The 27,388-nt window shown below is 45.4% G+C and overlaps 1 protein-coding gene across 1 annotated transcript in view; it reads right to left on the bottom strand.

Annotated features, from left to right (window-relative positions):
• Nucleotides 1-3,863: 3,863 nt before the first annotated feature.
• LOC106567667 (protein phosphatase 1E) overlaps nucleotides 3,864-27,388 on the bottom strand; it is a 65,845-nt gene continuing 42,320 nt past the window's right edge. The window contains exons 2-7 of the mRNA XM_014137220.3: nucleotides 16,097-16,218; nucleotides 13,323-13,522; nucleotides 10,739-10,927; nucleotides 10,394-10,537; nucleotides 10,131-10,224; nucleotides 3,864-7,829 (exon numbers count right to left, since the gene is read on the bottom strand). Coding sequence (XP_013992695.1) covers nucleotides 6,928-7,829; nucleotides 10,131-10,224; nucleotides 10,394-10,537; nucleotides 10,739-10,927; nucleotides 13,323-13,522; nucleotides 16,097-16,218 — 1,651 coding nt within the window. The 3' untranslated portion in view covers nucleotides 3,864-6,927. The remainder of the gene's footprint in view (nucleotides 7,830-10,130; nucleotides 10,225-10,393; nucleotides 10,538-10,738; nucleotides 10,928-13,322; nucleotides 13,523-16,096; nucleotides 16,219-27,388) is intronic.

Below are 27,388 nucleotides of genomic sequence, written 5' to 3'. Positions count from 1 at the left end.
CAGGGCTTGACAGGTGGAGGCTGAAGACACTCTAATTAAGTCCCCTGGATCTCTAGGTGGAGCAACTGGAGCCCCAGCACACACCTGAGGGCAGCTGCCACATGGGCCTACACACACGCCAATAGCGAGAGTAACACCCCCAAAAATGTTTGGAAAAATTCAGAAGGTCTAATTAAAATCCATCCTGTTGCAGAAGAGGTCAAATAAAACCCTTTAGACAAAAGACTTGGTCTAATCTTTATACATGATAATAGTCACCGTTAAGATACACATTTGTATACTACGAGAACAACACAGAAGATAGAGATACTGAAACTTTTTACTGGTTTACCTAACCTGCAGGTTGGGGAAGAGCTGGTCATGGGTTTGTCTTCAGGGAAGCCCGGCATACAGAGTTTGAACCACCCTGTCACAGGGGGCTGGCCAAGCATAGAAACACTTTCTAGTGTTTCTCTTTGAGACGAATTCAATATGGCCGCCAAACATGGTAGTGTTTTATATACACCGACAACTTTCTAAGGGGTACATCCTAGGTTGTGTCCCATTCTACCGTCGAGCAGAAGTAAAGTGATGTTTGCCCATCAATGTGAGCACTGGTAAGAGTTTTGGAGGGTGGCTGTTGTTAGCTTGATCTGGCTCTAGCTCCCTCTGCCTTGCTCAGTGAAGACAAACCCTCTGAACAAAAGCCTTTCCATGCGCAACTCGTAAAGATTCATTATTGCTTACAGGAACAAAGCATTTTGTGTACATGGACACACAGTGCAGAGTCATGGAGAGCAATGGAGTGGCATAGGAAAAGGAAGGGGAGAGAGGGGAACAGACCTGAACAGCGTGGTCTGTTTCTGTCAGCTGGGGAAGGGTCATACTGGCATGGGGGTTAAAAGGGAAGGGTCATACTGGCATGGGGGTTAAAAGGGAAGGGTCATACTGGCATGGGGGGTAAAAGGGAAGGGTCATACTGGCATGGGGGGTAAAAGGGAAGGGTCATACTGGCATGGGGGGTAAAAGGGAAGGGTCATACTGGCATGGGGGGTAAAAGGGAAGGGTCATACTGGCATGGAGGTTAAAAGGGAAGGGTCATACTGGCATGGGGGGTAAAAGGGAAGGGTCATACTGGCATGGAGGTTAAAAGGGAAGGGTCATACTGGCATGATGGGGTAAAAGGGAAGGGTCATACTGGCATGGGGGTTAAAAGGGAAGGGTCATACTGGCATGGGGGGTAAAAGGGAAGGGTCATACTGGCATGGGGGGTAAAAGGGAAGGGTCATACTGGCATGATGGGGTAAAAGGGAAGGGTCATACTGGCATGATGGGGTAAAAGGGAAGGGTCATACTGGCATGGGGGGTAAAAGGGAAGGGTCATACTGGCATGGAGGTTAAAAGGGAAGGGTCATACTGGCATGGGGGGGTAGAAGGGAAGGGTCATACTGGCATGGGGGGTAAAAGGGAAGGGTCATACTGGCATGATGGGGTAAAAGGGAAGGGTCATACTGGCATGGGGGGGTAGAAGGGAAGGGTCATACTGGCATGGGGGGTAAAAGGGAAGGGTCATATAGACATGGGGGGGTAGAAGGGAAGGGTCATACTGGCATGGGGGGTAAAAGGGAAGGGTCATATAGACATGGGGGGGTAGAAGGGAAGGGTCATACTGGCATGGGGGGTAAAAGGGAAGGGTCATATAGACATGGGGGGGTAGAAGGGAAGGGTCATACTGGCATGGGGGGGTAGAAGGGAAGGGTCATACTGGCATGGGGGGTAAAAGGGAAGGGTCATACTGGCATGGGGGGGGTAAAAGGGAAGGGTCATACTGGCATGGGGGGGTAGAAGGGAAGGGTCATACTGGCATGGGGGGTAAAAGGGAAGGGTCATATAGACATGGGGGGGTAGAAGGGAAGGGTCATACTGGCATGGAGGTTAAAAGGGAAGGGTCATACTGGCATGGAGGTTAAAAGGGAAGGGTCATACTGGCATGGGGGGTAAAAGGGAAGGGTCATACTGGCATGGAGGTTAAAAGGGAAGGGTCATACTGGCATGGGGGGTAAAAGGGAAGGGTCATATAGACATGGGGGGGTAGAAGGGAAGGGTCATACTGGCATGGAGGTTAAAAGGGAAGGGTCATACTGGCATGGGGGGTAAAAGGGAAGGGTCATACTGGCATGGGGGGGTAGAAGGGAAGGGTCATACTGGCATGGAGGGTAAAAGGGAAGGGTCATACTGGCATGGGGGGTAAAAGGGAAGGGTCATATAGACATGGGGGGGTAGAAGGGAAGGGTCATACTGGCATGGAGGTTAAAAGGGAAGGGTCATACTGGCATGGGGGGTAAAAGGGAAGGGTCATACTGGCATGGGGGGGTAGAAGGGAAGGGTCATACTGGCATGGAGGGTAAAAGGGAAGGGTCATACTGGCATGGGGGGTAAAAGGGAAGGGTCATACTGGCATGATGGGGTAAAAGGGAAGGGTCATACTGGCATGGGGGGGTAGAAGGGAAGGGTCATACTGGCATGGGGGGTAAAAGGGAAGGGTCATACTGGCATGATGGGGTAAAAGGGAAGGGTCATACTGGCATGGAGGTTAAAAGGGAAGGGTCATACTGGCATGGGGGGTAAAAGGGAAGGGTCATACTGGCATGGGGGGGTAGAAGGGAAGGGTCATACTGGCATGGGGGGTAAAAGGGAAGGGTCATACTGGCATGGGGGGGTAGAAGGGAAGGGTCATACTGGCATGGGGGGTAAAAGGGAAGGGTCATACTGGCATGGAGGTTAAAAGGGAAGGGTCATACTGGCATGGGGGGTAAAAGGGAAGGGTCATACTGGCATGGGGGGGTAGAAGGGAAGGGTCATACTGGCATGGGGGGTAAAAGGGAAGGGTCATACTGGCATGGGGGGGTAGAAGGGAAGGGTCATACTGGCATGGGGGGGTAGAAGGGAAGGGTCATACTGGCATGGGGGGTAAAAGGGAAGGGTCATACTGGCATGGGGGGGTAGAAGGGAAGGGTCATACTGGCATGGGGGGTAAAAGGGAAGGGTCATATAGACATGGGGGGGTAAAAGGGAAGGGTCATGCTGGCATGGAGGTTAAAAGGGAAGGGTCATACTGGCATGGGGGGTAAAAGGGAAGGGTCATATAGACATGGGGGGGTAGAAGGGAAGGGTCATACTGGCATGGAGGTTAAAAGGGAAGGGTCATACTGGCATGGGGGGTAAAAGGGAAGGGTCATACTGGCATGATGGGGTAAAAGGGAAGGGTCATACTGGCATGGGGGGGTAGAAGGGAAGGGTCATACTGGCATGGAGGGTAAAAGGGAAGGGTCATACTGGCATGGGGGGTAAAAGGGAAGGGTCATACTGGCATGATGGGGTAAAAGGGAAGGGTCATACTGGCATGGGGGGGTAGAAGGGAAGGGTCATACTGGCATGGGGGGTAAAAGGGAAGGGTCATACTGGCATGGGGGGGTAGAAGGGAAGGGTCATACTGGCATGGGGGGGTAGAAGGGAAGGGTCATACTGGCATGGGGGGTAAAAGGGAAGGGTCATACTGGCATGGGGGGGTAGAAGGGAAGGGTCATACTGGCATGGGGGGTAAAAGGGAAGGGTCATACTGGCATGGGGGGGTAGAAGGGAAGGGTCATACTGGCATGGAGGTTAAAAGGGAAGGGTCATACTGGCATGGGGGGTAAAAGGGAAGGGTCATACTGGCATGATGGGGTAAAAGGGAAGGGTCATACTGGCATGGGGGGGTAGAAGGGAAGGGTCATACTGGCATGGAGGTTAAAAGGGAAGGGTCATACTGGCATGGGGGGTAAAAGGGAAGGGTCATACTGGCATGGGGGGGTAGAAGGGAAGGGTCATACTGGCATGGGGGGTAAAATGGAAGGGTCATACTGGCATGGAGGTTAAAAGGGAAGGGTCATACTGGCATGGGGGGTAAAAGGGAAGGGTCATACTGGCATGGGGGGTAAAAGGGAAGGGTCATACTGGCATGGGGGGGTAGAAGGGAAGGGTCATACTGGCATGGGGGTTAAAAGGGAAGGGTCATATAGACATGGGGGGGTAGAAGGGAAGGGTCATACTGGCATGATGGGGTAAAAGGGAAGGGTCATATAGACATGGGGGGGTAGAAGGGAAGGGTCATATAGACATGGGGGGGTAGAAGGGAAGGGTCATACCGCAGAAGTGGATGAGAGAGAGAGGAACTATGGGATATGTGAACAAGCAAGTTTAGCTGGGGAATTATAGCATACACTTTTATGTTTATGGCTTGAAGGTTCAGCGTCTTATAAACGACTGCAGCGTTAGAGGACTGTGAGGTGGGGGACCATTTTGACATTTCAGTGGAAATGTGGCCCAGCATTTGAATTCCCATCTTCCCTTGTCACTCAAGCACTGCTAAAGTACACAACTCTACTTCCAAAGGTGTCACATGAAAAGTACAGTAGAGTGCTGGGGGCTGTGAAGCTTGATATCAACACAGAATATTGTTCCACCATCCTGCTGACTTTACAGTGGTGATTTTAAATAGTAGACTTATAAGACAGACCACATGAATACCCTCAACACATATACACACACCCACACGTACGCCTGCACACATTCATACCTACATGTACATAATATGTGAATTTACGATCAATTCCAATAAGCAATTGGTGCCCCGTCCGAGGAACATTTAGGATGGGAAAGATGTGCGTTTTTTTTGCTCTCCAAAAGAAGCAGAAAGCTTTGAAAAAGCAGGTGATGTGGGTAGGGGGATGAAGTTGGGGGGACTCGGGGCATTTGATAACTACCCTTATATATTCAACTTTCTGGTTGTCTTTCATAATTGGTCAGAAAATGTCAATTTGTGTGGTCCGCTGTTCCAAGAGTCAAAATGCAGGTGTTGCTTATGCAAAGGGAAAGGTACAGAAGCATGGGCATCTTTCTGCCCGAGAGTCAGTGTGCTTATCCACATCCTGCTCTCTCAGAGTGGAACACCAGGATAGAATGCTCAGATTTGCGAGGATACGGTGGATAGCTGATAAAGTATCTCACGATCAACAAACGCCTCCAGAATAGTGTATCCTCCAGGTGTACTGCATCCAGAAACGCTTGTCTTACATCCACAGTCCAAAAACCCCATTACTGTCTCAGTCCTACTGGCCCATCTATGAAGGTCCCGGGAGAGCTCCATGTACATTCTACAACTGGAATACATTCTACTTTCTGGGGATCTTTCATGATGACTGTCCAAATGGCCTTCTGTAAATGACCACCATGTTCTTCAGTGGGGAGGCCACCAGGCGACCAACGGCTAGGTGTTTCAGGGTAGCAGTAAGCAATGACAGTGACTGGGAACTGACTGACTGGCTGGGGGTATTTCTCTGTGTGACTGTGGGTCAGTGAGGGGATTTGGCCACTCATACCCTGTGTCCTTGTCTCCTGCTCCTGGGAACTCAGTGGGATTGGGGAGGGCAGGGGGGGTATGTTAGGAAGAAAAAAAAGTGTGGAAATGGCACAATGTGTTAGTAAGAGTTAAAAATGTCAGGAATGGCACAAACAATTCCTGTTTTCTTAAAGGTGAAAAGATTGGGAGTTTTTCCAACAGCAAGACTGAACTGTCTTTGATATATATTAAACAACGGTTGCCTGGGCCAGGAGAATGGAGGCACATTTTACAGAACCTAGTCATTGCTACAGTATATAGCATCTTCTATGGAGTTTCAATATAAAATAAACATTCATATTTGAAAGGATGGTGAGATTAAGATTAATTTACTATATTTGTCAAACCAGAGATGAAGTCTTTGGCATTCACCATTCTTATGCTCTATTGTTGTTAGTGAATTTAAAAAGCAGGATAGTTGTTGGTTGAGTAGCCTCTGTAAGCGATATGAAACACACGGGTCCATATTGTGATGGGAAGCTTAGAAAGGGTTTTGTTGACTGAGGCTCAAAATTCCCATAAACTTTTTCTTATTTAGGGAAGGCACATGTTCTGCTGAGTCGTCTGAACTATCTTGGCCAAGTAAGTCTGGCAACTTATTCACACCCAGCCTGTTGGGAAGGATTTATTGTCAATGAGAACACATCTCGTGTTTAGTTTTATGTAAACGTTAACTCAATTTGACAGGCATGGCAAGGACTGACTAATGTCTGCTCTTGGATGACGTCATCCCCAAAATTATAAATAGAATATCATTTGTTAATAATATCCCTTCTACATGCCATTATCCTCTATTGTACTCCCATCTGGAATACATATTAATCTATATATGTTGGATTTATTCAGGTAAGTGACCACTACTTATAATCCTGTATTAAGTACTCCCATCTATGTAGATAGAGTGGGCGGATAATGTGTTTTCCATTATGAATCGGAAAGTACAGTACAGTGTGTGTTTGCAATACGGGCCAGGTGCAAGAATTGTTATTGCCTCCTGAATGGGGCTGTGTGGGTATGGGGAGGGGTAGGTAGGTAGATTGCTTCCTGAATGGGGCTGTGTGGGTATGGGGAGGGGTAGGTAGATTGCCTCCTGAATGGGGCTGTGTGGGTATGGGGAGGGGTAGGTAGATTGCCTCCTGAATGGGGCTGTGTGGGTATGGGGAGGGGTAGGTTGATTGCCTCCTGAATGGGGCTGTGTGGGTATGGGGAGGGGTAGGTTGATTGCCTCCTGAATGGGGCTGTGTGGGTATGGGGAGGGGTAGGTAGATTGCCTCCTGAATGGGGCTGTGTGGGTATGGGGAGGGGTAGGTAGATTGCCTCCTGAATGGGGCTGTGTGGGTATGGGGAGGGGTAGGTAGATTGCCTCCTGAATGGGGCTGTGTGGGCATGGGTGCGGAGCCATGTCCTGGATGAGGAACTCATGATGGATGGATGAATGAAATAATGACTGTAGTCAGATAGAGGAAGGGGCAGGAGATCGAGGAGCTAGTGGAGATTAGGTCACATCATCAGATTCTGCTGCCGTGGGGCAGGTGGGGCAGGGCCACCCCGGGCCTCCTCTCGGGGCAGCGCTGGGGGTAGGGCACACTACGGGTGGAGTGCAGCAGGCCGGGGAGCTCCCTGGGGGCACGGCCCCAACGCCGGGACACCCACCCCCACCTGGGGCTCACGCACTCCATCCTCCGGGTGCGCCTCCCCGCGTGGCCAAACAGGGCGGCCGCCAGGGGCCATTGTCCGTCTGAGCTGGGCTCCTGGCAGGCGGGGACACAGGGTTTAGCCTGGGGCTTGTGCCTGGAGCCCTGGAGCCCCTCCTCTAGGCAGGGCAACCAGGCCGCCCCATGGCCCTCGGCAGGCATGAGGTTCTGGGTGAGGGCTAAGGAGGGGGTAGGGTGTGAGCAGGCAGGGGGGAGCCTGATCCGACCATCCTCTCCCAGCATGGGCCCCAGCAGGCCTAGGCTGGTTCTGTCTGTCAACGAGTCCGTGCGGTCTTCATAACCCAGGTCGGCTGGAGCCGAGCACTGCTGCAGGAAACAATGACCCTTCCCCCCAACGTCCGTGGTGCCCCCGTCCTGGCAGCCCATCTCCCCTTGACCTTCCTCCTCCACCTCCTCCCCCTCTTCGTCCTCCTCTCCCGGTGGGGGCGCGCGGAGGTCTCTGAGGAAGACCACAATGACTGAGATGTTGTCGCTGGAGCCGGCGTCACGGGCCGAGGCCACCAGCTTGTGGGCCACCATGGTGCTGTCGCCGCTGTTCTCCGTCAGGTGGTCGCTGACCACACGCACCGCCTCGTCGGGGCTGACTGTGTCATAGAAGCCGTCGCAGGCCAGAATCAGGTAGTCCTCCGTGCCGTCCAATGGGACGATGTGTTGGTCAGCAACGCCAGAGATGTAGGGCTTGTGCTCATTGTCGCCTGTCAATCACCAAGACAAAGCGAGATAAGAAACGAAGAAAACAAATCATGTATTCTTTATATTGTCAAATGTTTCTCATTGAAGCACAAAAACATTTGTGACCAAGTGCTGAACAGGAACCTGTTAAACCCCCAAAGAGCTGACAACAACATTGTGTGATATTCAGTGCTGCTTTATCTGTCAAGTCCACAAGGCTATGCATCTGTGTTTTGAAGTCATGGTTGAGAAAAACAAATAATAAATGTTCATTTAACGTTTAATAATAAATTATACATCTGCTGCTTGCCACCTTATCACCTAGACTTGTTGTTCAGCCCTTTGGCCCAATTCCAAACCGAGTTAAGAGCGCGTAAACGGAATGTTATAACCTTTTTACTTTTTATGCACTTTTCTCTCTTTGCGTATTCATGCTATTCACCTGCTATTCGTTCGGGATGGAAATCTAAGAAATGAAGGTGTGGCAGAGGTGTGTCTACAGATACGCCGTATTCTGACCTTGACTTAATTCCTTCATAATTCCACCACCTTTATGTGAGAGGAAACCATGAATAAGGTTGAGCGAATCTGCAGTTTCCAAGTGGAAAAAGCATCCACTTAATTTTTTATGATAGAAATAACATCATTCTCCATGCACTGTAATTTACAAATTGATAAGCGCTATTGATAAGAGCTAGGTAAATGAGTAATCCGTTTGGAGAAGGGAATTGTAAATATAAATGACACTTGTTTTATTTCACCTGGAGACTAATGTTTAACCAGTCATATGGCAGCAAACTGAAGCATATCAACATTCCCACAGTAAAGTTTATGAAATGCTGTGCCATTATGTAGAATTGTAATTGTACAGCCTTTTAACTTGCAGGGATGGGAACTCTTGAATGGCTTAATTATAGGCTACCCCGACTTTCTCTGCTTCCTATTTCTATCATGTTAAATATTAGTCACTATCAGTATCTACAGTCAGTAGGCCTAATAACCACACATATTCAACTGCCAATTTACTGTTAGTTTCCTTAAGTTGGTATAGCCTACATTATCATTCCATTTAATTCCATTGTTTAATTGACCTTAATTTGCTTCCTCTGTAAAGGCCGTCACGGCTGTGTGGTTGTTGCTGAGGATCATTAGTAACAGTTGATTGAGTCATTTTAAACACCAGTTGGTGTTGAAACGGAGACGAATATGCATATATTTAGATGGCTTTCTTTCATTGATCCTTATTTTCTTAACCCGTTCTCTCCATATATTCTAGTCTGTCGACAAAATAAAAGGTACACCATATTTAAAGGGATGGCTTAAGAAAAATGTACTGAAAACCCTATTGAATGAAAACTCCATGAGAAAATCTGTTGGCCAACAAGTGTGACACCTGCAAAGCCCGTTACACACCTTCATAAGGTCAGTTTGAAACTACTGAGAAGTGCATAGGAAAGGCGTGCGTAAGAATGGCGTCATTTTGGGTCCTTTGTGACTAATGTATTTATATATACGTATGAATATCAGTGTTGCAATATCTGTCTTCTCTCCTCTCCTTCATGCAGCAGGAATTAACATAACAGTTGTTATGTAGCAGCCATTTGCTGTCGAGGAAGCGGTTGTTTTGATATCAGATTAGTGGAGCTTTAGGATTAGGGAACAGCAGGTCACAGTAGAGCTTTCTCACTAGCCACCACTAAAATAACTATCAGGAAATAAGACTAGAAGCTAGCCTCAAGTTGCCTTGTGCATCAGGGTTGGGGGTCAATTAGAATTGAGGTCAGTTATTTCCATTTTTGGGGGGAAATAAAATCGAATCACTTCCTGAATAGACTTCAATTGACCCCGACCCTATTGTGTATGTAAATAGTAACAGTTGGATTCTAAGGCAGTCTTCACAGTGGATTCCAATGTAGAGGCCATTTGTTTTCAAGAGAACAACAGCATTGTTGTGATTGTGATGTGGTATTATTGGAGCTGTGAGATTATTCCATCTAATCCCATTAGGATTGTAAATACCTGCAGGGAAATCAGACTGGTCACCTAACCTAAAGTTACGTAAAACTTGTGTATGCATAAAGTTACAGGAAACCCTCAACCCCCACCTCTGGGTTGCTATTTGTCCCCCACTCAGCACAGTGTCAGCTGATCCTTGGCTCAATCACCAAGATAGTTTAGACAGATTATGGGCCTCCTGCTGAGTGGTGAGCTGCACACACACGCACTCTCTGCACGACACACACACACTCTGCTCGACACACTCCGACCCCTTGTACTTTATACGGTAATTGTATAAATACAAGGCATAGAGTGATTGTTTGCACCTATGGCTCTGGATACGGACAGGCTGCCATTAACCCTCCACGTGCCGAACCAGATGACACAGCCTCCCAGAGCCTCAATACGCTGCTTCTCATCCTGCAGAGGGAGAGAGAAAGATAGTATTATGTACAATGACATGCGGTTGTATATGAGACAGACATCTCTACTCAAGTGATGTTAACCCCTGTGTGTGAAGTGAACAGTGATTAAGTGAGTGTGTTTGTGTGTGTGTGTGTGTGTGTGCGCATGCGTGCGTGCGTTTGACCTCTCTGTCAGGCTTGTGAGGCTTCATCAGTTCCACGGCCTGGCCCTTCTTGACCAGCATGACCTGAGAGTCCCCTAGCCAGGCCACATACAGGGTCCGTCCCCTCAGGAAGGTCACCACCCCCGTGGTGCCGCAGCGCAGGTTCTGTAACACACAGACACACACAGACAGACACACACACATACATACATACGGGTGGAAGCACACACACACATTTAGACATAAACATATATGAATGTCCGGTAACATGTCTACTGGGTCGTTCCATTTGATTTCAATCAGTTTTTGACCACACCCCATTTGATTGAATGAAAATGTCCATACTATACCAATTTGAGCCCTTACCTCCATCTTAGCTTTACGGATGAAGCGTTCATCGGTGACTCTGAAGGCGCGACACAGGGCCTCCCCCGGATCTTGGCTGAAGCACTCCTGGTGCACCATATTGACGTGGAGGTGGTTGGCGGCGTAGATGGCGGCGTCCACGCCCCCATGGCCATCGAACACGGCGAAGAAGGCCTGCTCCTCCTGGTCCTGAAAACACACACACACAGGTCAAAGGTCAAAACAGTATGACAGGAGGATGAGCCTGCAATGTCTTAGAGCTTCAATACTTTCAGGAAGCACTCTTATTTCTGCACTTCATTCACTTCATCACCTGTTCTAACATGATAGTAATTCATGTATAGACTCTCATGAAGAGTATGAAGCAATGCAAAGCATTCATCTGTCTCAATCATCTTTACAACAAGCTTCCATAAAGAAATTGAACTCATCATAGTAATGTTTTCTAAATTACAATTGCTTCTACAGCATAGTTAGTTGCGTGTCACTCTCGTGACGTTGTGTGTTTTCCATGAATGGCATGTGTAGTAGTGCCTCATCACAAATATGCAAATCAAATATAACCTGCTTGCGTCTCCATCTATTTGCTTTAATTAACTGGGGTTTAATGCCAGTTAGCAGGCTTACCCGCCACTAGCATGCTTAGCTAATAGAATGGGATAAACATTTGATCCAACTGAATAATTATGTCAGGATCCTTGCGCTTGTGCATCTGTCTGTCTGTCCCGGGGACGTCTCACTGGCCAGTTGGCTCAGAGGGGACGTAAGGGGAGGACTGGAGAACTAATAAGGATAGGACTTCAATGACTGATTGACTCTGTGTGGCTCAGATAACATGTCATTATCAGGCTGGTGTGTGTCTGTCAAAACAAATCACATTTGATTGGTCGCGTATACATATTTTGGAGTTATCGCAGGTGCAACGAAATGTTTCTATCTCCAGTTCTATCTGTCTGTTTGTCTGTGTGTGTGTGTGTGTGTGTGTGTGTGTGTGTGTGTGTTTAAGTGTGTGTGTGAGGGTGTGTTGTTCAGCTTCATTGAAATCATTTCCTTCATGCCCGAGGGAGCACGTTAGAGTGCTGTAGCTAATAATGCTATTAGAAGCATTTCATTCACCAGCGGCAACCTACTGTGCTATCATTGACTGTTCTTATTGGGGTTGTAATGGGAATAACTCATTTAGGGGAGTTTTATTGATCTCCCCCCATAGTGAAGTGAGTCGATAGCTTCCCAGCTGGGTTAGCCCACTCAGTGGGGGGGTCTCTTCATTAGCTGATATACACAGAATAATAAAATGCTCTTTTTAGCCAGTCGGCAGCAATTTTGAAGAGTGCCTCTACAGGGTTGGGGTCAATTCCGTTTCAATTCAGGCAATTCAGGATGTAAACTGAAATTCCAATTCCAATTTTCCTCAATTTAGAATTGGAATTTCAGTTTACTTCCTGAATTGAAATGTGCTGTATCACGTGGTGATACTGTGTATTACTATTCTTGTATCAAGTGTTAGGCCAAATGCTGCTAAGAAACATTCAAACAATGACAGACATCCTGGAGTCTTTGATAGGAGGGTATATTTTGAGTGTGGCCAAGAACAAGGTATTGATTTTGTGGTCATCAGGATGCCATCCGCCATGTGTCTTGGGGTTTCTAGAGAGCCCTTTTAGAGTAAGCACTTTTAAGGCCACTATAGGGTTGGGCAGTATCCAGATTTCATACGTCATACTGTTTCTGTACCACACTGGGGTATACGGTATTACCGAATGTGCACACCAGGGGTGCTATTTCTCAGAAAAAAAGTGAACTTATAAGCAGTGGCGTAGCACGCACCACTGCAGCCCACGAGAGACGAGGGGGGTGGCCCAACCCACATTTCTTCTATCTATATATATTTTTTGTAATGATATTGAAAATCATAGCGTCGTTATGTCTAAATACTCCGGTATACGGTATATCACCCAAGCCTAGCCCACTAGGGAGAAGCCATAGGGCAGGGGCTACAGTAGTACTCGAGCCCTCTTTTCCCACCCTTTCCTCTTTTGATTTACCAGAAACGCCAATCAATTGCAATTGAATTTAAAGAGTCCATATCCCTTTAATGGTTATGGTAAGAACTGGAGGGTAATCTGATCCTAGATCTGTGGTTGAAGGCTGCTCTCTTCATCAACCTAGCGACATGCTGGAGTCATACGTACCTGTATGTTGAACTGATCCTAGACCTGTGGTTAAGGATTACTCTGTTCATGCTTACCTGTATGTTGAACTGATCCTAGACCTGTGGTTAAAGATTACTCTGTTCATGCTTACCTGTATGTTGAACTGATCCTAGACCTGTGGTTAAGGATTACTCTGTTCATGGTTACCTGTATGTTGAACTGATCCTAGACCTGTGGTTAAGGATTACTCTGTGCATGCTTACCTGTATGTTGAACTGATCCTAGACCTGTGGTTAAGGATTACTCTGTTCATGCTTACCTGTATGTTGAACTGATCCTAGACCTGTGGTTAAGGATTACTCTGTTCATGCTTACCTGTATGTTGAACTGATCCTAGACCTGTGGTTAAGGATTACTCTGTTCATGCTTACCTGTATGTTGAAGAGGGTGTTGAAGTCGGGGATGACGATGTGTTTGTCCTCCATCTTGCGGCGCATGTTTTTGATGGCGTGGATGGAGGTCTCGTAGTAGGGCTGAGGCCGGCGGCGGTAAGGGAAGTCTTTCAGCCACAGGCAGCATGTTTCACACAACTTATTGAAGATGAGCCGGGCAAAGGCCACCGACTCAATCTCTAAAAGAGAACACACACACACGCACAAACACACGCACGCACCCGCACATGCACGCACACAAATGGCATGTGATCAGACCTCAGGCTCGCACACATATACATTATACACGCATGTATCCATGCATAAGTGCACATGTGAAAAGAATGCACATCATTTATAGCCTCCAGATGTTATTCACGTTTGTTCACATTAAAATACACACATGTAGACTCACATGAAACCATACACACGTAATCACACATACGCATGCACACACACACACACACATATGTTTGCAATCAGTCCCAATTAACCCGGTAGTCTGGGACACCTGTATTCCATACTAGAGCTCTTGAACCCAAAGCCACTCATGTAAGTCAACAACAGGGTTTATTGGATTACTGTCAACGTTTCTGATGATACATTTTTTGTTGTCTTACAGTAAATATGCTTGCATTGATAGTGACAGTTTGCATTGATATTGCATTGCATATTGCATATTTATTGACATTGAATTGTTTAAATGCACTGTATAATCTCTCCTGTCATAAGTGACATAAACATGTTTTGGTTGGTTATCATAGTCTGTGTACCTACAGTACTCCCATTAGAACAGAACGCATCAATCATTTCAGCTTCAATTTGGATGTTTGTTATTTCTGTATGTTTTAAAATGTGTTCATAGGTGAATAAGAAATGGCTTTCGGGTTTTAAACAGCATCGGTGTGAGCTCACTGACGGAATTTCGAGGAAGTAAACTAATTTAGGGCTCGATTCAATCCGTATTGAAATGTAAAGGTCATTTCCAAATGAGCCGACATATGCAGCGTTTACCGTGAATGGAGTCTCCGTTAATGTGAGAACATTGCCTTTAAACCTTTATTGTGCTGTAGCGCAGCTCTTCAGGGCTTCGGATTGAATCAAGCCCTTAGTCTTTTTCTTCTCTGTCACAGCAAGTCGAGCAACAGAGATGGACTCAGGAGACAATGTTTAAGTGTTTGTTTTTATTTTGTTGAATCTGAAATATAGATAAACCTCTCTAAGTACTCTGTTCCCTAGTTACCTTGGTTGTTGTGAGGGGGGATTAACTGGGTGACTGAGATTCGTGTGAAAACTTGTGGGCTTACTGTTTGTTGCAAAGGGCTCACCAATTGTTAATTCGTAATTTACAGAAGAGCAGCGGTTATAACTCGTCTTAAGAAGCTCTGATGCTTACTATAGAGTCCTATGTTTTACTATAGATACCTATAATCCTATAAATACTGTGAGATTTCAAGTTAGGCTGTTTTTCTACTTACCTAGAGACAGATGAACTCATGGATTCCATTTTTATGTCTCTGCATCCTCCTCTCAAAAACAGGGAAATAGACCTAACTATTCCAAAGCTTGGTGGTTAGCACTTGGTCCTCTATGTATTTTTTACAAGTTCATTTGAAACGCTAACATTTAGATTATAGTTGTTTTAAATGCTTTTTTACTTTACTGTTGTCTCTGATGTACGCATTTCATTCATCCGCCGTGGCCACACGGATGATAGGCTGTGCGCAACCTCTCAAGTCAACACAGTGGCCAGATGCGACAGCGGCACAGAATGAGGAAGTTGATAGTATCTATGAGTTCATTTGACTCAGGGTAAGAAGAAAAACAACCAAAATCTCAAAATCTCGCAGTATCTCTTTAAGACCCCATAGCTTCTGTAATGAATATCTGGACGAGGTCATTTTGAATGAATTCTCTGCTCCACCTAGTGGAACTAAGGACTTGGTCTTTCCACTCTCCAATCTTCCTCACTCTCCTTTCTTCCCCTTCTCTCTATTCCTCTCCGTTCCTCTCCTCCTCCTCCTCTCCCTAACTCCCCAGGCTCTGTAGTTAAATTTAACCTCCCATTCCATCTCAGAGCCCTGTCAGTGAGCAGTGGGAGCCCTGTGTGTGTGGGTGTGTGGGTGTGTTCGTGTGTCTCCTCTGCCCTGGGCCTAGATGGCCAGGCTGTCTGCTATCCTCTGTTCTTACCCACTCTTACCGCCCACCTGACATTCACCAACCCACCCTCCGTCCCAAGACAGCAACCCCATCACGCAAATCACCAGAGCCAAAATTATCTTTCCCCTGCGTTCTCTTTTTGCCTCCCTCTCTCCCCCCCCCCCTCTCTCTCTGATAAGAACACAGAGATCTTAAAGGAGGACTGTCGCAGGGTTATTCATTGCTGTTCCCTTCTCTTCTAAAAGACCTCTGCTCTCGCTCGCTCGCTCGCTCCACAGAGTGCTTTGTTTTGTAACTGACAAAGTAAAGGGAATTCAAAGTGACAGCGGTTGACATCAAGCTGTGGTATAAAAAAAGTGAGCCAGGAAGCGCAACTGTTTTAATGCTAATTATTCGCTAAGAGATTGTAGCAGCTGTGCCACAAACACAATGTGTTTGTGTTAAAGTTGGCGATTTTCTCATTTGTCCACGGTGTTGAATAAAACAACACCTGAAATGATTAAGGCTTTAAGCCAATATATTGAATAAAAAGTACCTCTGTCCTTTCAGTAGCCTAGCTAGGTCAGTACGTGACCTGATTTTGCATGTCATGCGCAGGCTGACAGGGGACTCACGGGGGAAAGGGTCTACTCCATCCTCAACGGTCTTCTGGATGTGGTAGATGGAGAGGTCACTCTGCAGAACACTGTCTGCTGTAGCCCGCGCCAGGGCAGCCGCCAGGGAGAAGGGGCAGTTACTGTCGGAGAGAGAGAAAAAAGAGAATGAGAGGGGTTAAAACATCCATTCAACACCAGGGAGGAAGTAAAATAAAAGCCTAGGAGGAATAGATGGAAGGAGGTATAGGATGATTATACTGTAGCAACCAGATCTAACAATAATATAGCATAGAGATTGAGAGAGAATGATGGAGAGAGAGTGTGTGCTAGGTTGTAGCTGTAACGTCCCCATCAACCTTACTTGAGTTATTATACTCCAAAGAGACCAGCCTATAGACTTACAGTCCTCAATGACCAGCTCTCACTTCAACCATTAGGCCTACCATCAATTCATTTCACTGAAGTAATTCCCTCCATCGAGCAGCTTTAACCAATCCCACAGTAGAAGTCTGTCTGTCTGTCCTTTGGCATGAGACAGGCCTGTTCATTTTCCATGTTCCAATCGCTCCTGGTTTGTAATTTGTACCCCCTTTTTCCTCCCCAATTTCGTGATTACGATCTTGTTTCATCGCTGCAACTCCCCAACGGAATGAGTGACACAACCAACCGTTGGGATCCAATGGAGGAGTTTCCTAACACTGGTGGGGGATCCTGAGCTTTGTTCTGCCACCACTCTATTTAGGGTCTTTTAGTTCCGTATTCCCCTATGATGCCCTGCCCACTTGACCTACTTCCTGATCGAAAACAGTTGTTTTCCTCCTTACATTTTAGGTTCTCGGCACCGAATAGCTAGCTAGCTAGTTAGCATCTAGTTAGAGATGGCGCCACTAGATGGCTGTGCTAGATCAATTGGCATGCAAGTTCTGAGGAATACTGCCGGAAGTAGGAAAACATTTACAGTAAATGGACACGCCCTTGTTGCCAGGCGCCGTGAGGTGAATAATAATGGCAATAGTAATGGCGTCTTTTTGTAGGCACGAACTCTGCCATGGTACTATGGTGTTGAACGCTGAGCTGTAGTCAAAGACCAGCATTCTAACGTAGGTGTTCCTCTTGTCCAGGTGGGAGAGGGCAGTGTGGAGTGCAATAGAGATGGCGTCATCTGTGGATCTGTTGGAGGCGGTATGCGAATTAGAGTGGGTCCAGAGTGTGTGGGATGATGGCGTTGATGTGAGCCATGACCAGCCTTTTAAAGCATTTCATGGCTACAGATGTAAGTGCTACGAGGCGATAGTCATTTAGACAGGTTACCTTGGCGTTCTTGGGCACACTTGGGCACACAGACTATGGTGGTCTACTTGAAACATGTAGGTCAGGGAGAAGTTGAAAATGTCAGTGAAGACACTTGCCAGCTGGTCAGCACATGCTTTGAGTACGCGTCCTGGTAATCCGTCTCCTTGTGAATGTTAACCTGTTTAAAGGTCGTACTCACATTGGCTACGGAGAGCAAGATCACACAGTCATCTGGAACTCCTGGTGCTCTCATGCATGGTTCAGTGTTGCTTGCCTCGAAGCGAGCATATAAGGAATTTAACTCAACTGGAAATCTCACGTCACTGGGCAGCGCGTGGCTGGGTTTCTCTTTATAATCTGTGATAGTTTGCAAGCCCTGCCACATCCGACAAGTTTCAGAGCCGGCGTAGTAGGATTCGATCTAAGTTCTGTATTGATGTTTTGAATGTTTGATGGCTCGTCAGAGGTCGTAGCCGGATTTCTTATAAGCGTCCAGATTAGTGTCCTGCTCCTTGAAAGCGGCCTCTCTATCTTTTAGCTCAGTGTGAATTTTATTTTGCCTGTAATCCATGGCTTCTTGTTGGGATATATACGTACGGTCACTGCAGGGACATCGTTGTTGATGCATTTATTAATGAAGCGGTTGACTGATGCGGTAAACTCCTCAATGTTATCGGATTAATACCGGAACATATTCCAGTCTGTGCTAGCGGAACAGTCCAGTAGCTTAGCATCCGCTTCAACGGACCACTTCCGTATTGAGCGCACTGGTACTTCCTGTTTGAGTTTTTTCTTGTAAATAGGAATCAGGAGGATAGAGTTATGGCCAGATTTGCCAAATGTAGGGCGAGGGAGAGGGAGAGCTTTGAATGCATTTTTGTGTGCGCAGTAAAAGTTCCACCTCTGTATGTGCATTTTCTTGTTTGCTTATGGCCCTATGCAGCTCGTTGAGTGCGGTCTTAGCGCCAGCATCGGTTGGTGGTGGTAAATAGACAGCTAAGAAAAATAAAGATGAAAACTCTCTTGGTAAATAGTATGGTCTGCAGTTTATCATGAGGTATTCTAACTCAGGTGAGCAAACCTTGAGACGTCCTTAACATTAGAGATGTCATTAACAAAGAGACACAAAACTACCCCCTTAACCTTACCCAAGGCTGCTGTTTGGTCCTGACAATGCATAGAAAAACCAGTGATGTATATTATCAATTTTCATTGTTCAGCCACGACTCCGAGAAACATAGGATATTACAGTTCTTCAGGTCCCGTTGATAGTCTCAAACAGAGCTCATCCAGTTTGTTCTCGAGTGATTATACATTCAGCTAGCCCGCTCGTTTGTCTCACTTGCGCCGTCTTTTCCTCTTTCGAGTCCTGGGGATTAGGGCCTGGTTCGAAATGAGCAGTACATCCACAGCTGCTGACTCGCTGATGTAGAAATCTTCATCCAAATCGAGGTTAGTGATTGCTGTTCTGATGTCCAGAAGCCGTTTTCGGTCATAGAAATTGATAGCGGAAATATTATGTACATAAATGTTAAGATCAGCGTAAAAAAACACACAAAATAGCAGAATTGGTTAGGAGCCCGTAAGACAGCAGCTATCAATTGCAGAGCCATCATATTAACTGACTGACATTATCTTATAGAACAAGATGTATTAGATCTCCTTAGCCTGTGTTGACCTCAGAACGTATTTGCAGCGTTTATCCCAAAACCTTATTCTTTCCCAATTCATTTTCCCAATAGGAATGGCTGAACAAACCAGAGGTAACTCATTTCCATTTTTTAGGATTACAAGCTGGCGAGCTCTATAGGCACTCTACCGAGCGCTGAGAGTCAGCGCTGTCATATTACGAAATCTAGTGCTCGCACATGAGCCTGGCCGAGCTTTTGTGCTGTTGTTCAAATTCTTTCAACTGTAGTTGCCATGGGAGATTACATTTGTTTACATTGTGGAAAATACAGTTCCATACAGTAGCCCTTTCTTGGCGAGCTAACAAGGGTGAAGCACCTGGATTGATTCAAGGCAATATCACACTATTTCACTGAAATCGTGTATTGCAATCAAAATATTAATGATGCCCTTGAACTAGCCCCAACGTGATTTCTATACTGCAGAAGTCACATTGGGGCTAGTCCCCAGAGCAACTTGGCTCAGAGACCCAGTGGAAAAATCCCGTTTTGAAGTGTCGTTATACCATCACTGCTAAAAGTACAATGATTTTTAAGGACAGTATATAACCATGCAATCATGAAATCCTTACTGGACTGATGAGAAAACAGCAAAAGACAAAGAACACATCCATTTAGAAGCTCCTTAAGAAAACTAGACTGAGAGATATGTCCTCTTTATGTTGTTCCAATAGTCCAACACACACAAAAAAGAAAAGCAACAAGTCAGATGAGAAGAGTGAAATACTCTCCCTCTCCAGAGATGTGCCAGTATAGATCTGTTTGTCTAAACTCAATCCATGTCCCTATTGGAGGGGAAATTCATTGAGTGATTCTGCGTCTGTCAGTAGCTACTATTGAGCTATCAGACCTCACCGCGGAACTGTGGTTATGGTGACCAGTACATTTTTAAATTGTCCTTCAAAACCATGCAATGGCCGCAATTAGAGGAAAGTCATGAGTGTGCCATTCAAGTGTCTACGTCTGTACGTCTGTTCCCTTCAAAGAGACCTAGGCCTAGATTAAATATTTAGCGAGATTTACATTTAAAGGTTATTTTCGGATTGTGACAACATATGCATCATTTACTGTGAATGTGGTCTCCGCGAACATTGCCTTTAAAACGTGCATAGCATTTAACATTGCCTTTAAAACGCGATAGGAATAAATCTGGCCCCTAGCCCTGATTCCTACTTACCCTAAGCTAAAACATTCCAGTGCACTGATGCCAATACATTGCCTTTAAAACGTGCATAGAGTTGAACATTTCCTTTAAAACAGGATCGGATTGAATCTGACCCCTAGCCCTGATTCCTACTCATCCTAAGCTTAAACATTCCAGTGCACCGATGCCAATACTTGCCCCACCTGCAAATAGAACTACTCAACGCTGACGAGGTGTAGCAGAACTATGTGTTCAGGTGCACCCTGGGAGCCTCAGGCAGCTTGGAGGGGGAATAGGGGGTGTGGGTCACATGATCTTGGCCCAGGTGCTTCCTTCATCTGGGCAGGTTATACGCCATTGTGGCACTGAGCTCCTGTACCCATGGTAACCTGAGGCACCAAGTGTGTTGACAGCTGATGATGGGGTCCCCATTACAACTGCACTGCCTGGCGGTGACAGCGGGTACAGGGGTTCATCGGGCAGGCGGCATGCCCACAGTCTACCTCTGACGGCTACAGGTATTGTGTGTGTGTTTTTGAATGTGTGTGCTGCGTGTGTGTGTATGCAGCAGGGGGTGACCATACATAGCCACTATAGCCCCAGAGACAACACAGGGGGTGAGGATGAAGGGATAGAGGAAGAGAGAAAGGAGGGAGGGATAAGCCCTACCCTTGTCTAAGGAAGTGGAGAAGCAAGCAGCTCAACAGGCAGCGAGCGAGGGGAAAGTGGAACATTCTCAAACAAGGACAGTCCACAATGACAGGCTGCTGCTCTACATTAAGGTAATCTGGGCCACCTCTATAGTGGGTATCATAAGAATTCACCCCCTTAGATTTTTTCACATTTTGTTGTGTTACAAAGTGGGATGGAAATTGATTTAATTGTGATTTTTTTCTGTCACTGATCTACAAAAAATACTCCATAATGTCAAAGTGAATGTACGAATTAATAAAAGATAAATAACTAAAATGTCTTGGTTATTAAAGTATTCACCTCCTTTGTTATGGCAACCTAAATAAGTTAAGGAGTAAAAATGTGCTTAACAAATCACATAATAAGTTGCATGGACTTACTCTGTCTGCAATGATAGCGGTAAACATGATTTTTGAATGACTACCCCATCTCTGTACACCATACAGTATATACAGTTATCTGTAAGATCCCTCAGTCGAGTAGTGAATTTCAAGCACAGATCAAAGAGCAGGGAGCTTTACAATGCCTTGCAAAGAAGGGCACCGATTGGTGGATAATTTTTTTTTTTTTTTTTTTTAAAGCAGACACTGAATATCCTTTTAAGCATGGTGACGCTATTAATTAAGCTTTGGATGGTGAGTCAGTACAGAGATACAGGCGTCCTTCCTAACTGAGTTGCCCGAGAAGAAGGAAACCACTCAGGGATTTCACCATGAGGCCAATAGTGATTTTAAAACAGTTAATGAGTTTAATGGCTGTGATAGGAGAAAACTGAGGATGGCTCAACAACATTGCAGTTACTACATAAAACTAACCTAAATGATAAAGTGAAAAGAAGGAATCCTGTACAGAATAAACATACTCAAAAACATCCACCCTGCACCTAAAAGGAATACTGAAAAAATGTCCTGAATACAAAGCATTATGGTTGGGGCAAATCCAACACAACACATTCCCAAGTACCACTTTCACTATTTTCAAACATGGTGATGGCTGCCTCATGTTATGGGTATGCTTGCCATCAGCAAGGAGTCGGACTGCAGAGTTTTTCGAGATAGAAATAAACAGAATAAAGTTAAACACATGCAAATTGTAGTGGAAACCCTGATTTAGTCTGCTTTCCACCAGACACTGAGAGACAAATTCACCTTTTAACAGGACAATAACCTAAAACCCAAGGGCAAATCTACACTGGAGTTGCTTTACCAAGAAAACGTGAATGTTCTTGACTGGTCTAGTTACAGTTTTGATTAAATCTGCTTGAAAATCTATGACAAGACTTGAAAATGGCTGTCTAGCAATGATCAACAACCAACTTGACAGCGCTTGAACATTTGTTTTAAGAATAATGGGTAAATATTGCACAATCCAGGTGTGCAAATCTCTTAGAGAGACTTACCCCAAAAGATTCACAGCTCTAATCGCTGCCAAATGTGTTTCTAACATGTATTGACTCAGGGGGGTGAGTATTTGTTTAATCATGATATATTAGTGTTTTATTTTTCATTCATTTAAATAAAATGCTAGAATTGTTCATACACTTTGAAATTACAGTGTATTTTGTGTAGATTGTTGACGAAAGGAAATGAAATACAATTCAATCCATTTTAATCCCACTTTGTAACACAATACAATTTGAAGAAATCTAAGGGGGTGAATACTCATGATAGGCACTGTATATTGAGGTAACCAAGGTAACTCGGCCTAGTTACTCTATAAGAAGAATACTCAAATTAACATGAGAAGATAAATTATCTCAGATAACAGGCTAAATTGCTCTATGTGCCAAGTGCCAACCACGGTCACCATTCCATCTTGTTGCGGGTAACCAGCGATAACCAGTCTAGTTACAATACCTGTTTAATGTATTTGGTCAATTATAACAATCATCATCAGGGAAGTTGATGATACAAGTAATCTTATCTTTCGGCAGAGAATAGAAAGTTAAACATTTTGCAGCATCCTCTGAAATGTAGGTAATGTTGAAAGTGCAGCTACATTAAATACATTTGATAGCAAGGTCACAGGTTATCTTTAACTGCATAAGAATCTAAGTTAGATAGAGATGTTAAAAATGAGTTAAAGTTGATCTCAAGCCTAAAATGTGATTATTTGGACTCCAGATACTACAGCCAATTAAATGAACTCAGGCACAGATTGTTTGAGTGAATTCTGGTTGTATTGTAAATAAAGATTTGTCCTCGTTGCAGATGTCTTGTGTAATAGACTCTCGTGGTCTGAGCAAAGTAGCCTAGTTTGGTAGAAAGCAGATGGCACAGCCTATTAAGAAGAGTTTACTCAGTACAACACTACTATCAGTGCTTATGTAACTCCTGTGTTACTAGAGAGCAGTAAGCAGGATATTCTCTGGGTTTAAAGTTGGTGGTGTGTACGTGTAGAGAGCTGGACAAGAGACGCAGATAACTTTTCTGACAGCCACACACGCACCGCAATGAACTCCTGTAAGTCGCACTGGATAAAAGCGTCTGCTAAATGACTCAAATGGAAATGTAGCATTTTATTCAGCAACTATCTAACTCCTAAACTACACTCTTTCCAGTTGGACCCACTTGCTTATAAAAAATACTATTCTATCTAAATGTTATGCCTCTATTAACCGACTCCATTTCAACAGTTCATTGGTTGTTAATGAGGGTGCACTATACACAATAAGTAACCGTGCTCGCTGCAGTTCTCTTCATGCTCAATTTCTAATCTGACTAAAATGCAATCAAAGAGCAGACGGAAATGTACCTGGACCATCGGGTCTCTACTAATTGATAACGTCTTTATTGAATCAGTAGAGAGGAGGGGATGTGGAGAGGACAGGGAGTGAGTGGGTAAATGGCCTGAGGGGTTGTGGTGGGAGGTGTGTGCGTGGGTGGGTATGAGGGTATTGTATGTGCGTGTGTGTGTAGGAAGATAATATGGGGTTGGGGGGGGGGGGGGGTCTGCATTTAGTGGTGTGCGTGGGCATGCATGTGTGTGTGTTTTTAAGGCATGGTATCTTTATATGGGATTATAGGGGTGAGAGAGAGAGAGAGAGAGATGCTAACAGTCTCATCGTTCTCCAGCTGCCATGCCAATGGCTGGGCTGCACTCTGTGCTGTTCCTCCTCCACATTTCCATTCATAGAAATTCTCTCTCTTCCTCTCTTTTTCTCGCTGTCCTCTTTTCACGCTCACTAGCTCACATACTCCGTCACTGCTTGCCCAAGATGGGTGGGTGCCGAGGTGTGGGGCCCTCATTGGCTGAGGGACTCCAGCACATCCGTCGGTAGCCAATAAGGTCCCCCATCTACTTGTGCGACACTGTGAAGTCAGATCAGTGTGAGGAATTGGGATTAGGAGGAGAAAAAAAAGCTTTTTTCATACAGCTATCTTTGTGAATTCTATTTTACAAACCTAACAACGCACATTGCTTTTATAGTGACAACAACAGATACAATGCGTTCGAGCTTCACAGCTTGCAGTATTTTTCATCTATTGGCTGACTAATTTACTGGGTTATTTCTATATATACAGTATATTCCATATACACTGAGTGTACAAAACATTTCCATGAAATAGACTGACAAGGTGAAAGCTATGATCCTTTATTGATGTCACTTGTTAAATCTACTTCAATCAGTATAGATGAAGGGGAGGAGACAGGTTAAAAATAGATTTTTAAGCCTTGAGACAATTTAACCTTTATTTTATCAGGTAGTCAAACTGAGACCAATGTCTCTTTTACAGATGAGCCCTGAATTACATAAACTACAGAAAATACACACACACATGGATTGTGTATTTTTTCTTTCCCTCCCCTTGCCAGCTAGCCTATAGCGAGCAGTTTTTCACCCTTTCGTTATCATCATGGGCGATGTTAGCGTTTGCATGATGTATGCCTATATTGACATGCATAGTGTAGCAGTGAGGCTGGGAGAGACAGAGCATAGCGCTGAGGGCTTTACTGCAGCTTACTGCAGCTGCTGTCTGTGGAAGTGAGAGATCTGGGTCGGGGAGCCTCGCTTTGACGTCATACTGAGAGAGAGGAGGCTAAGCCCGGTTTCACTACTGCATAGAGGGAGGAAGAGACAGGAAGCGAGAGAGACAGGAAGCGGGAGAGACAGTGAGAGAGAGATAAAGACAGAGAGCATACCCTCGGATTGATAAATGAGTAGCTCTCTCTGCAGCGTATTTCTCAAACTAATGGAGAAGACTGCTGGCAGCTCCATTGTTTAGGGTTTTAGCCTCCCAGAGACGTCTCTCATTGGAAAATGAGCATCACATAACTAGGATCCCAGTGAACCCTGTAGCAGGTTACGTTGTCAAGGTTAATGCTATGAGGATCTCTTGAAGTCATAGGCATACCTGTACGTCAGAGAGTTGAGTGTGTATTGAAGAGAGGGCAGTTGTGCGATTGGGTATGTGTCAGTTACATTGGTGCTGATTTTGAGGCATCGTGTATCAGCGCAGAGTGATCCCAGCAACACAGGCAACTGTGTGTGAGAAGGCAGTGCCTGAGCTCAGACCCATCCCTGCAACAGTGCGTCACAACCGTCTCTCAGGCGGCTCCTGTTCCTACATTAACTTTCAACTGTCCTTGACAGAGACTTGGCAAGATCTCTACACACCCACACGCTGCAGCCTGAAAGCTGAACGTTTGTCCTTACATAGAGTGTTCCTTCTATGACCTACCTGTATAGAGAGCTTTATCCAAACCTTGACTCATCTTATGACAATAGAAATTCCCATACATACAGAACTTGTAGGGATAAATGTACTGGGCTGTCTTGACTTAGGGCTGTCCTCCTCCCCTCTTGCTAGCCAGAACTGTAAATGACACAGTCGTGTCCACTGGACGTCACTGGTGCGTGGCTGTGATGCTGTTCACAGTGCAGACCACAGCTAACGTCACAACGCCCACCTTTCCTTCACATACCCACTCTCTCCATCTCTCACTCTCTCTTTATACCTCTCTGGCGTCAGCGCGTTCTCTCTCTCTTTATCCCTCTCTGGCGTCAGTGCGTTCTCTCTCTCTTTATCCCTCTCTCGCATCAGTGCGTTCTCTCTCTTCTTGCTAACCTGAGTTTTTCTCTTTGCTCTCTTTTACATATGAATTCACCTCCCGAGTCACAGGGGGTTTGGGGGCTCTGTGTTCCCTTAGCTGAGCAGGTTATCTACAGCAGGGGTGTGTGTGTGTGTGTGTGTGTGTGTGTGTGTGTGTGTGTGTGTGTGTGTGTGTGTGTGTGTGTGTGTGTGTGTGTGTGTGTGTGTGTGTGTGTGTGTGTGTGTGTGTGTGTGTGTGTGTGTGTGTGTGTGTGTGTGTGTGTGTGTGGGGGGGAGTGATTTTCTTTGAGAAACAGCTATGACTCGGCTGGGGACAAGGTGGGTGGGAGAAGATCGATCAGACTTCTTGTATTTCTTGACTTATGGTATTGGGGCAGCATATGAGAAGTAAACAACAAGTTGTCAACTTTGGGCCATAACGCTTTCTGTCAACATCACGGGGAACCAGTAAATGTAGGCATGGTTAGATTTGGTTTGTTTTATGGACTGAATGTGTGTTGTGTTTTTGTCAGTCTAAAAATGCCATTGAGCTCTGAGCACAGTGCCATTAAGTAATTCATGAATCCATCTATGCGGAAGGAGCTGGCAAGCACAATGAGTAGACATTGTTATGGATGCCTCGTATCAAGGAGGTGCCCCTAGGGGTTTTGTTAAAGTTGGCGGAACGAAAGCACCTCCATCGTCGCATGACGGTGGCCTCAGCTTCAAACAAGACATTCCCGTGGAGAAGCAAACTGCTATGATCCACATTAACCGGACTGTGCTACAATTCCTCCTGGGCACTAATTGTATTCGATATCTATAGCTACACAGTATGTCAGACTATTAATCAGTGACAGTAGCTTTGTTTGAACAGGTCCGGTTGTGAAGTGAGCGTCTTATTGGCTACTTTACAGTGTAGCACGAACCTGTGACATGGCTGGGGGACTCTAGCAACTGACTGTGTGTTGAAAGTAAATGAAAAGGAGACTGAGCTATGCTTTGACTCAGGCACAACTGAAATGGAAGTCATCGTGTTCCTGGCACTTGGAATAGACAGCTCTAATAGCCTGGCTGAGGATGGACTCTCAGTCTCTCAGTGATGTTGGTCCCCTAAAACATTTGGGGTGAATGATTTCAGCATCACTCCCTGCCACTCCCTAAATGTCTTTACTGTTGATGGCTTCATAGATTTACATGAGCTCTTCTTCAAACCGATAGACATTGTAATAATTCACTGAATGTAAGGATTTCATTCCCATTAATGGAGAATATTTCAAATGTAGCATTCATCAATAGGGGAGAGTGGAGCAAGTTGTTTCTAGGAAACCATACACAAAATGGATAATTTGACCAAATATTTAGGAATATGTCATAATTTTTTGGAGCCTGTGAATGTAATAAACCACATGGAAAAAGTAGAAAGCAAGTTAGGTCCAAAAAAACAGATTTTCATCAT

The sequence above is a fragment of the Salmo salar genome, chromosome 13, assembly GCF_965601325.2.
Source record: "Salmo salar chromosome 13, fSalSal1, whole genome shotgun sequence".
Taxonomy (NCBI): domain Eukaryota; kingdom Metazoa; phylum Chordata; class Actinopteri; order Salmoniformes; family Salmonidae; genus Salmo; species Salmo salar.
This window is presented reverse-complemented; position numbering and strand designations above follow the sequence as displayed.